General features: G+C 47.0%; 2 protein-coding genes across 2 annotated transcripts in view; both read left to right on the top strand.

Annotated features, from left to right (window-relative positions):
- The window catches only part of LOC102039270 (V-set and immunoglobulin domain-containing protein 4), a 7,517-nt gene extending 2,077 nt beyond the window's left edge, over positions 1–5,440 (top strand). Inside the window, 6 exon segments of the mRNA XM_031062684.1 lie at positions 1–174; positions 1,781–1,858; positions 2,151–2,219; positions 2,888–3,001; positions 4,152–4,173; positions 5,257–5,440. The exon segment at positions 1–174 is cut by the window's left edge and continues 2 nt beyond it. Of these exon segments, the coding sequence (XP_030918544.1) occupies positions 1–174; positions 1,781–1,858; positions 2,151–2,219; positions 2,888–3,001; positions 4,152–4,173; positions 5,257–5,440 (641 nt within the window).
- Positions 5,441–11,182: 5,742 nt separating this feature from the next.
- VSIG4 (V-set and immunoglobulin domain containing 4) overlaps positions 11,183–12,085 on the top strand; it is a 6,923-nt gene continuing 6,020 nt past the window's right edge. The window contains exon 1 of the mRNA XM_031062679.1: positions 11,183–11,285. Coding sequence (XP_030918539.1) covers positions 11,231–11,285 — 55 coding nt within the window. The 5' untranslated portion in view covers positions 11,183–11,230. The remainder of the gene's footprint in view (positions 11,286–12,085) is intronic.

A 12,085-nucleotide genomic window follows, 5' to 3' on the forward strand; every position in this document is an offset into this window, starting at 1 on the left:
ACCGCTGGTTCCGCCGCGGCCCGGCGGGCACGGCCGAGCTCCTGAGCAGCGGGGCCGAGCTGGCCTGGCCCAGCCTGCGGCCCTCGGACAGCGGCACGTACTTCTGCGAGGCGCACAACAGGGCTGGCGCCGGCGCCGTGCAGCGCAGCGATGCCGTGCGCCTCACGGTCACAGGTGAGTGCCGGGCAGCGCAAATCCTCTGCCAAGGGCAAAGGAACCGCATCCTCCTGCCCTGCCCGGGAAGGAGGAAATGCCAAACGCCTTCAGCACTCTGACACAGCCCTGCCCGCTGCCTCCAGCCTGTGTCCTTCTGCATTTCCTCTGTTCAATTTCCTCCTCTTTGAGGAACTGCTCTTTTCTGATGCAAAAGAGGATTTCTACTTCAAACATTATTTATTTATTTATTTATTCCTCTGTGGGTTTTTTGAAGTTCTCCCTGCCTCTGTAATGCTGCCCACTTCAATTCAGCAAGTTTAGACAAGGAGTTGGGGCTTTATTTGGAGAAGCAGGAACGAGTGAGTGGTAATTCAGTGGCAGAACAAACCAAGCTGGCCTTTGCTCCCCACCACCAGCTGCGTGTCTCAGGGAGACACACTGCACTTCATTCCAGGCTCTGCCACCTCCAGGCTCTGCAGGACACGTTGGACTCAATGGCCTCAGAGAGCTTTTCCAGTCTAAACGATTCCATGATGGGTGCCTGGTGGAAAACCTGCAGCTCTCCTTGGCTGGTCACTGGATCAGCACAGCTGTGAAGCCCCTGATGGCAGAGCCAAGCACAGGCACCTCCCAGTGGCCTGGGAGAGAGGCAGAGCCTGCTGAGCTCCCAGGCACGGAGCTCTGCCTGAAGCCCTGCGTGCTTTTCCCAGCAGTCCCACGCTGGAGGGAGCAGCACAGGAACAGGGCTCAGTGCTGCAGCTGCTGCCCCACGCTGCTGGCACAGCATCCCCCTCCTGTCAGCTGGGAGGGGGCTGCTTCCTCCTGCTCCCACCCGTGGGGAATTCTGTACCACAGCAGCATCACCATGGTGGTCAAACCCCCGTGTGAGCCTCTCCTCCCCCTCACCTTGCAGCTGTGCCCACAACAGCAGCAGCCTTGCAGAGCAATGTGGGAACCACGGGGGGACACCACTTAACCAATGGTCAGCGTGAGCGCGGTGACAGCTGATGGCAGGGCTGGGGTGTTGGGGCAGTGTGCCACCGGTGCTTGGATGTGGTTTTATTGCTGGGGAACAGAGGCTTGGCACTACTGAACTGAAGTCCATATGCCTCCGTTTTTAACTCAAGTGTTTCTGAAAGTAGATCTTCCTTCCCTCAGTTTCCAATCCTTGCAGGGCTAATATGTCGTCTTTGTAGGAGAGACTGTATGTGTCTTAGGACTGCTGAAAGTGCCTTTTCCTAAGTTGCAGATCATATGGGAGGGGATCTTCTGGGTTTGGTTCTTTTCTAAAGAGCTTTTTTGCTTTTTATCTGATCCTGAATGGAAGCTGCTGAGGGGATGCAGATCTCGTGTCTCCAGTGGCCGACACAAGGGCTGCAAAAGCTTCCTCAGACCCAACTGAAAACATGTGCCTGACCTGGGACAGCACGTTTGGGGGAGGGCTTGTGGTTTCCCATTTATTTCTGTGGCATGTGGGAATTTTTCCCTGGACTAGAGCAGATCTGCTTGTGGAAACTTTCTATGGTTTGGATTATGTTTCATTTGCATTTATGTTGCCCCAGCAACCACGTGGGGGTTGTGGAAGCTGAGGGAAGACGTTGACAAGTGTTTATTGTTCTTGCAGAAAAACCACAAACAGAACTGGTGTCTGCGGGTACCTCAGCAATCTCCTGGACTCCATGGGGCCCTACCACTACTGCAGGTGTGTGTGTACAGACATGCAAATGCGCACAGGTACTTGCTGTGTGTCTGTGCAGTTTGGTTATACATAAATTTGTATATATACTATATATAGAATCCATCCAGCACCCATGTGGTACTACAGGCACTCTCTCTATAGTGTAGAGTATACATAATGCTCATTTCTGCAGTTTGCCTTGTAAAGGGGCTGGAGGCATTCTCTTCTGATCCTACAGCTCGAATCCCAAATCTCCTGGTGCTAAAATGAGGGCTGGAAATGCACTGTCAGACTTTAGCTCGTGTTTGTTTTGCAGATCTGCCCATAACAGCAACAACTTCTGAGAGTGGTGTGGGATATCCAGGGAAGAATGAAACAATTCATGGTAAGAGCAAAACCAAGCTGAGAAGAAGATTAAGGACCCAAACTAGATGATCTGTAGTCAAAATTAGTATTCTGCCTTTTTAGCTGCAAATTGCATTAACAGCTGTTCTCAAAGGACCCAGATAATTTATTGTGACTCTTTAAAAGGCTCTGGATGTTTTTATGGAAGAACAAAAAAAAAAAAGTTGACATATGGAGCACACAGAGTTGTTGCTGTGTTCCTGAGCAGTTGGTCCATTTTTTATCTTGGGCTGTCAAAGCCGAAACAGCAGAAAAGCCTCAATGTGTACCTCAAGCAGACCTACACATCCTCCAGCTCTGCAGCATTGTGAATGGTTTAGACACTTTCCAAACAGAACTGAGCAGCATCCTTGAATGGCAAGCCTCATTTCATGATATGCAGTACAATTATCCTGCCCAGCTCACATCCCTAGTCACCTCAGCATGGGATGGACACTGTCTGTACGGCTGGGGTCCCTTGGTGAGGTGTACACAGTGCTGGGTCACACAACACCCACTCAGAGCCACAGCACCAAGGCTCTGTGGGGACACAGCCCCGTGTGCTCAGACAGGGCTGGCTGTTGGGGACATGGTGAATGTCATGTCCCTGCTGCTGCTGTCACCCAGGAGGGCTCCCCTGTCTGAAATTCCTCTGTTGTATTGCTGTAGAGTTCCAGAGGACTGGCCTGTCCCTGTACCTGGTCATCCTGATTGCTGTGGTGTGTGGTGCTGTGGTTTTCCTTGTCATGTCTCTTATCACTTGCATTAGAAAGCCCAAAGATGGTGAGTAGAATGTTCTGGAAAACCTGAATGTGTTACACATGCCCAGCATGGCTTTACCTTTGATGGGTTTTGGGGCCTGGAGCAGAGCTGGCAGCCACCAGCAGGCAGTAGATGACAGAGATGGTGGGAGACCCGAAGAGGCAGAGAAGTCCTTGCAGCCAGGAGGGTCTTCCAGGCTCCAGCTGTGGGGCTGGGGCAGCAGTGGCCCTGGTGCTCCTGAGCTGCACCCTCCATCCCTGCTCTGGCTCTGGGGCGGCTCAGTCCCTGCCCTGCAGCCCCTCCCAAGGTGTGTGGCTCGCTCTGCCACAGAGCCTTGGGATGGCAGCAGTTTCCCCCTGCTCCTCACAGACATCCCAGGGCTCAGACTCACCTGCTTGGCCAGGCTCGTGGTTCTAAATCTTGAAGGTCTCTGCCTGGGGTTCATCCTGTCCTGCTGCTAGGAGGTGCCTTTGGCAGCAGGTGCTGCTCAGCAGTTCCTGTAGTTGGCACCCACAGGGAAGAGGTCACTGTCAATTCTCCCTATTCCATATGAATTTGTTTGCTCTCTGGTCTTTGGTCACTGGATCCATTCGCTGAATGCTCTGTCTCTCCTGCACTGCCACCAGAAATCCCCTTGACCAAATGTTCCTTGGAGCCCCCTCCTCACCAGCTGTACAGGGAGCACACAGATGTGATTTGGGGTTTGAGATCCCACGGACTTCATTTTCTCCTTTGTTTTGCTAATGATCTCCTATGACTCCATGTTTCCAATTAATAATAAAATTGTCAGATATTTCTTTTACCATTTTCCTTATTTTTCTTTCCTTTTTTTTTTTAAGGAATCCAGAATAGCCACTTTCAAAACTGTTCTTTATTGACTTCTAATGAATAGGGAAACTGGGGGGACTGTGAACTTCTAGTTTCTAACCTCAACTTTATCGTTGACATTGGATCAAAATAATCCAATTGTGTGATAGCTGAGTTGTTTTTGTTTTCTTGGACTGAATTCTGGGAAACTGAGTCATCACCCACCTGACATGATACCCAAGGCTGTTATTTTTGTTCTGTCTTGAGAGATCATTTTCTTAAACCGAGAAGTTAAACAAAGAAATTCTTTTTTAAGGAATGTAAATGCAAATTATTGACACAAATTCTGATTTTTCTTTTCCAGCTCAAGTCTATGATGTAAAATTGTGAGTATAACCCTTTCTCTGGCACATTGATGAGTCCTGGGGGAATGTATCAGAGCAGAAATATGGTATTAGCTGTCATAATAAAAACCCCCTAAAGCAGTCTGGGTGAAGAGGTTCACAGTTAGCTCAACAGCACATTGTAGGATGCTTTGTGGGCTTTCCACAGCAACACAGAATGTGGGAAGAAAGATCTTTTTCATGGCAGAATTGTAGAAGTGAGCAAGAGCTGCTTGTTGACTCCTAAGCCCAGGGAGGGATACTGAAGATGATTGCCAAGGCTAAATTCTCTGTGTTTTTTCAAATGCAAAGGAAAGGAACTCCCCTTCTAGAGACCACTGGTTATACTCTGATTTATCCTGAAAACATTCCTGGCTGAATTTGCTTCTTCTAACCATAGCTAGGAAGGAAGTTATAGCTATTTCTAAACTCAGGTTTCACATCCTGATCTACTTGTAACCTGTGGAAGTTTTACTGAAAAGCCTCATAATCTGGTCAAAACATACAAGGAGAACCACTTCTCTAGGTATAAAGTGCTGCTGACCTGAGTATTCCAGTGGGCTGTGCCAGCATCCCAGTGCTAGGCTTCCCCAGCAGTGTGTAAGGCAGCAGTTTAAGTAACATTTGAACCCTGAGCAATGGAACAAGTGCTGTGATTACGTTTCTCCTCAGAGGCTCTATCTTAATTTTAAAAATATTAAATACCATAAGCCAGACAGCGGATCTGGGCTGTTTTCAGTTCTCAATTTACACTTTCTCCAATATTTTTATAAATATTTATTTCTCTTCAGCAATTATGTGATTGTGCAAGGAATGGTGGTAATCCTTTCATTGCTTGCACACCCTTTGCTGCCTCTCCCTGGAAACTTTCTCAGGGTTGGAAGCAATGCTGCTACAATGCCCAAGGTTTTTCTGCCACCAGAAAGCAAAGGACAAAATTCTCTCCTTCGGAATATTGCCACAGTCCAGTGGCCTGTTTACACAGGTTTGAGTCAGACCATAATACTGCTAAAATCCTGATGGTTGGAGATGCTTTGTTTACTCTGGTTGCTATTCTTTTTGTTTTTGTTTTTTTTTTAATTTCAGCCACAACTCGAGAGCAGCAGCTTCTTCCAGCACAGGTTACTATGAGGAACCCATCTCTGCCACTGAAAACCACTATGTGATGGAGCTTGGGGAAAACAAAGTCTCTGAAGAAGTAAATAAGGATGTGTCTGGCTGTGTTGCCAGCCCCCAGGAATCTGAGTATGAAGTAGGGGACACTTCCTGAGAACCAGCAACGCTCTGCAGATACCAGTCCCGAGGAGCACCTTCACCCAGACAAAATACATATTTATTTTCCCTTCTGCCCCTGACAAATAGGTTGGACAAGCAGTGGTTGCTCTCCCTTCACAGTCCCTGCAGTGAAAATGCAGGAACTTCAGTTACAGACTGCTGTATAGAATCTCTTGTTTTCCTTGATTCCCTTTCACACCTCTATCCACTAAAGCCCTTTGAATGCTGCAGCAGGCAGGTCCCAGGCTAGGAGCACTGTGCTGAGCTTACTGCTGTATCTGGCTGAAAGGACCAGTGTTTCCAGCCTTTGTGATGAGAGGAGAGCCAGCACTGAGGGTTGCTCAGCATCCCCATCCCTGTGGGTGAGCAGGGCTGGATGTGACTGGCTTGGGAATTGATGGCTCTTTTCCTGCCCACCTGATGCTGCACAGATTTAATATAACAGAGATCTTATAGAAATACTGGAAGGCAGAATTAAAGCTAAGAGAAACTCAGGAACCTGCCACACCAGGAGAAGCAGTGCAGAAAGTAGGAATGTCCTTGCTGTCCTTGTGCTGCCCTTGATCCCCTGCACAGCACTGCAGCGAGGTCCAGGCACATGGCCACAGCTCTGGCTGCTTCTGGCACTGCAGCCAGGCACTTGCTTTCTGAGATCATGTTCTCTGTTCTCTCTTTAAATGCACAATGGATATTTGAAAGGAATTATGTACTTTTCTATAAGTTTGGGGTAGGATTGCTTACACATGCCTCACATATTTTGCTGTGTGCATTTCTGCACAACTGGCTCATTCTGGAATGCCTGCAAGCCACGCACAGCCCCTCACTAGATACTCAAGAAGTACTTTCCTCCCAGCTTAAAAGGCCTGAAGGCTAAATTATTCATAGCTTCTACTGCCCTGAGTAAATCTGTTATGCAGAGTTATGGAGGAACCTTTTTATAATAAACAGGGCAATTCTGTGTCCCATTAAAGGCCATGCAGGCAGGTGTAAAGCAGAGGGAGTGACCCAAGGGATGAGCAAAATGTTGGTAACACAGGCACAGGATTATTGGCCCCCAGCTGTGCTTCTCACTCAGGACAACTCTGCATCTGCAGGCCTCTGAGCATCAGTTCAAAACTCACCAGAATTCAAAGGGAGTGTGAGGTGCTAAGCGAAAGGTATTCCAGTCAAAAACAGGACTGTGGTACTGTAAAGCTCGTGGAATGTTGCTACCTTACATGTGCATGTTGGCCTCATCTTGGGTTTAGCACAGCAAGAAAAGTTACTGAGAAATGTTGTAAAGGATAATTATTGGTACAAAACCACATCTGTGCAAACACTCTCTTAGAAAAAAGAGAAGCAGAAACAAATGAGCAAAGAGTGCCCATGGCGGTCAGGGCTGAGAAGGTGAAGAGGCTACAGCTGGTTTACAGCTTCTCTGAAAAGGATGCAGAAATTTGTGATAATTATCTGGTAGCACTTCCCAAAGGGCAAGGAAAAGCACTTCTTTGTATGCAACACAGAAATAAATGTGGAACACAGTGCTGCTCACCCAGAGCGGAGAGCCAGAGGTCTAATGGGAAATTGGAGGAATTAATGATTTAGAAGTTCATCAGAATGCACAAACTACCAGGCACTTATCAGTGACCTTATACTTTCTCCTGTGCTACAAGTTTTATTTCTCTTTGTTAACAATGTACTTAAAAATCAAGGGCTGAAATATTGATTTCTGAATGAAAAGGGAATACACAGCAGCTACTGGTGCTGCCATGGAAAAAAACTGCCAACATGTACATGCAGCTTATTGCAGATGTGGAGAAAAGAGGTGCGAGTGTGTGTTCTGCATGTGTGAGGTCAGAGGGGGTTGGAAGGAAATGTGGCAGGTGCTGGAGCACAGCCCATCCATCTGAGCTCAGCCTGACTGCTGTGGCCACTGAAGGGGGAATGTGGCCACCTGGAATGACCTGCAGAGCTCTTCATCTGAGGGGTCTGATGTGGCCAGAGCTCCAGCCAGAGGAGCAGGGAGCACTGAGGGAAGGCAGAGATGAAGGGTGTCCCACTGAGGGACAGGGTGCTCAGTCACACTGGGGTCTGAGCTCTCACTGCTGGAACCCCATGGGTAAAGGCTGCAAGGAATCCCACAGCTTGCCCCAAAATCACTCAATTCCAGCTGCACTGCAAAGCCACAGGCAATGCAGCCCTCCCAATGTGGTTAAACAGCAGTGTTATCCTGGCCGGACAGCCAGCACCAGGAGCTGATGATATTAAATACAGCTGTTGTAAGGCAAGCTCATTAAACTGAAAATAATTCTGTGGATTCTGGTCTCCATGTGGTTTGTGTCTGCATGCGCTGTGGGACAGCTGGACAAGGTTCAGGTCCTGGCTTGGTCTGGGGTGTACCTGGCCAGAAGAGCAGCTGCTGTGCACCCTGGGCAGTGGCAGAGGATGAGCTGAAGTCACAGTAGCTCATCCCTGTGGTGGTGTTCACAGGGGTCCCAGGATGAGGGAAGAGACAAGAATCCTGACTCCATGTTTCAGAAGGGTGATTTATAATTTATGATATATATGTATTTATATATATAATTTATTATATTTATATATATATTATATATATAATTTATATATATAATAATAATGGTAATAAAATCTTGTGACTGACCAGAGAGTCCAAGACAGCTGGACTGTGATTGGCCATTAATTAGAAACAACCACATGAGACCAATCAAAGATCCACCTGTTGCATTCCACAGCAGCAGAAAATTATTGTTTACATTTTGTTTCTGAGGCCCCTCAGCTTCTCAGGAGAAAAGATCCTAACGAAAGGATTTTTCATACAATGTGTCTGTGACACATCCCAGACCAGCAGATTTGTTTACCAAACACAGAGCTCAGCCAGCCTCTGCAAAGCACTGGGAGGAGGAGCTGGGCAGCCTGAAAAAAGGCAGCATCAGATGGTGCTGAGTGAGACTGCAGAGAGCACCAGCAGTGGTGTGTGGTGACTGCAGGTAAGGGACATCTGTGATGGCTGGGGGGGTGCAGCCCACCTGCAGCACCAGGAAAGAAACGAGAACTCAGAAGACATCGAACATATGGGGCACTTTCTTGGAATCAGGAGCTGTTTACAAGGATTTGGCCAAGCTAAAAGCAACCCAGAACTAATGTCATTGACCTGGGAATTCCTGGGAAGGGAAGTGAATTTTTCAGAGAGAGCACTTGTACATCATGTTTCCTCTGTCACACAAGCTCTAAGGGGAAATGCTAATTTACACCAATTTCTGTTTCTTGAAGTGGAACAAGGTTATGTTTTGATGACTGACTGTATGACTATCTGAGGTGATAGAAATGTGGTGTGAATGGCTGGGGGAGATCACACAACCAGCTTCTGAGGACATCCAAAAAGTACTTAATAGAATACACTCTGTTGAGTCAGATCTGTGTTAGCTATGGCTGGACCAAACAAGAAAGTCTCAAGCAAAAATTGCTTCTTTTTTGAGTGCACATGGTTGAAAAAGAGCACTTAAGACCTTTCTTCTTCATTTATCTGCTTTTTGGTGATTGGCTCATAGTTAGGTACTGAATTTCATCTCCTTGAACACTAAGGATCTTATTTATCACCAGAAAAATGATAGTAAACTTCTCTGGCCACTGGCCAACTTTGTCAGAAGATGAATGTAAGATGTAGGCTCAGCAGAGCTGGTCCCTATGAACAGGGTCTGAGTGACCATGGGGGGACATGGGGACTTTACTGTGTCACCTGCAGATAGCCCAAGATGAGTGGCAGAAATGGCAGAACAAAGAGTGCCTGAGCTGTGCTACTTGAAGAAATGACACTCGAGACAGTGTCCTGTCCTGTGTGTGGGAGGAAGGTGAGTACCTGGGGGGACAGGCTGCAGTGCCTCACCTGCAGCACTGCGTGGGAGACAGCAGCAAGTTCAGCCCAAAGCAGAGACACTGGAATAAAATACTGCATCTTAATAAACCAGGAATCTAGCCAGCATGTCTGAGACATTGAAGGTTTTTTCTTCTCGTGTTCAGTTACAAAATTCTGAGGAGTCCTTTCAGTAAGGAAGAAATGGGCTGACTGTGTGACTCAGGGAGCTGTGTCTGTGTCCAAGGAGAGAAAGATGTACATCACATTTGGGGAACTACAGTTATTCATCTCTGCTTTAGTTAAATAGTCTTTTTTTTTCTTTTAATCCTGCATAATTAGAGCCTCAGGAAGTCTTGCATGTCCGGTTCAAAAAATAATCCTATCAGCAGTTTTAGCTTGGGTTTTCAACTTCTTTCAGGGTGTGTTCCCCAAAACCCAGCTTCTCTTATTAAACTGTTTTGTGGAGGAGACTGTTTGTCTGGGACAAGGCTCTACTGCCAGTTATGGATCAGGATATGGAAAGATTTGAGTTTTAATCATCTCTATGAAAGTTGACACATTTCCCTCTTTGAGTGACACAGCTAGCAACTTTAACAAGTGGTTTTTCGTTTGTTTGCTTGCTTTTAGGCAGGACTCAAACATTGCTAAAATCTCTCAGGGGCAGCGTGGAAAGATGGATCCAGGCCATATGCACCGGTACCCCACTGGCAGCTGCAGCAAAGATGTCAAGAAGAAAAGTCAGCAAAAATCAAGTTTCAATGTCTTACATAGACAAGAATGGGTGTGGCTGCCCCCATCACCATTCTCAGCAGGATGGCAGCTGGTGGTGGCTCTCAGAGCCCTGGATGAATTTGTTACACCAGGTCTTGCAGCACAACATTTAGCTTTTTGCTCCAGAGAAGTTTTACAGTGATCAGCAGGGTGGAACTTGGAATCACAGTCAGCAAGGGCCCCACGGGTGGACATGCCTCTACCTGGCACTGAAATGAGACTCACCCAGCTCTCATTACCCTACTGACTCTGGGAAAATGAAGATAATCTCCAGCTCTCATTACCCTAGCAGAGAGGGAATAAGCTGTCACTGGCATGGAGCAGCACTTCCAGAGGTGGGTTCAGCTGCAAGGTGAATGTTTCAGCCCCGGCAGACAGGCATTTGTTGTGAAGGGTTGAGGCTGTGGCAAAACCATCCCATTTACCTTTCTCTCCCAGCTCCAGTAGAAAACAGCTCCCTGTCTCTCAGACATCTGCCTCCTACTCAAAGATACTGTTTTCCTGGTGCAGCTGTTAGAACCATGTGCTAAGGCATGGTATTGAATAAATCCCAAAAAGCTGCTCTAAACACCTATTAAACACCTATAACAGAATTCACTAGGTCACTAGATTTGCTTTTATACATGTTTCTTATCTTTCTGTAAGTCCTTCACCTTCTGATAATAATTAGTAAGCACAGATCAATCCTGTGTATCACACCTAGACAATTCTTGGAAGTACTTTTAAAGATACCCTACAGAGCACACTCAGAATGTCCCTTGGCTGCCAGGCAGAAATCACCTCCTTGTCAAACACAGTGTGTGCTTTCAGAACAGGACTTTTGCCCATGAACTGCACTATTGCAGCAGAAATGTGAGCTGAGAGAGTCTGTGATGCTCAACATGACCTGGCAATGGGCACTTGCAGCTCAGAAAGGCAGCTGGGTCCTGGGTGCATCAAGAGAAGAGGATGGGGACAGGGAATGGGACTGGAAAGATCCATAGAGCCTTCCTCCTTCCCTCACCCTTCACCTAACTCGGCAGTGAAATGGACTCGTGATGTTTCAGAAAGAGGATCCTAGATGAAAAAGAACAGAATAAAGGGAAGTGTTCTTCACTTGCAGTCTGGTCCCAGGAGGGTGGGAGTCTCTTGGGGAAAGGAGGACAGACCTGCACTTCTGGGAGAATGGGAAAAGTTGGATGGATAGTGGTGTTTGTGATGACTTTCATCAGCTGCAACGGTGAGTAAATGCTTCCATGTGTAAGAAAAAAAATCAGAGTAGTAAGAGGATAGCAAAAATCTTTTGAATTATAGCATTTTTTTAAATCTTTTAATTGACAAGTCAATTAGGAAGTCTTTAGCTTATTGTATTAACCACAGAGCCTGAGAATTCATGAGAGTCACCTGTGGCATCAGATACAATGAGGTGCTTTCAAGAGCGCAGCAAATGGGGCAGTATTGGGCGAGTCAGCTTCCCTGCCCCAAGGCAAGAGCAGAATACAGCTTTTTGGGACCCTTGGCAGGGACCCACTGAGGTGTCCAGCTCTCAAAACAGTCTTGGTGAAGCTGGAATATGCATTCCAAATTTAATAACTCATCCTCATTGTTCTGTTAGCATGGCCCTGGGAAGAAGAACAGCTGAGAGATGAGGTGCTGGCACATTTGATTCCCCTTGGTCTCTCCTACCTAGCGACTCTCTGGTTGCATCAGGAAAGCTGGGACTGGGACCTTGACTTCAGTTCCTATTCCCCTGACTGAATATATCCTTTCTCAGGGCATCTATGACACTGGCAGCAGCAGAGGATAGTTTTGGGAAATAGGAGAATAGTGCTCTTACACATTGTATACAAAAACATAGGATTGCTCCTGACATTTAGAAAATTGGGTTGAAATATATTCCCCATTTCTTCATAAAAATCCCAGCTTTGCAAATTACTGGGATCTGCCTCTCAACCAACTTCCTTTGAGCTAAAGCTGCTGAATATAACCAATGTCTTTCTGGGGAGGGGAAAGGGAAGAAGAATAAGGGGTATCGGAAGA

This window comes from Geospiza fortis, unplaced genomic scaffold, assembly GCF_000277835.1.
Source record: "Geospiza fortis unplaced genomic scaffold, GeoFor_1.0 scaffold874, whole genome shotgun sequence".
NCBI lineage: Eukaryota > Metazoa > Chordata > Aves > Passeriformes > Thraupidae > Geospiza > Geospiza fortis.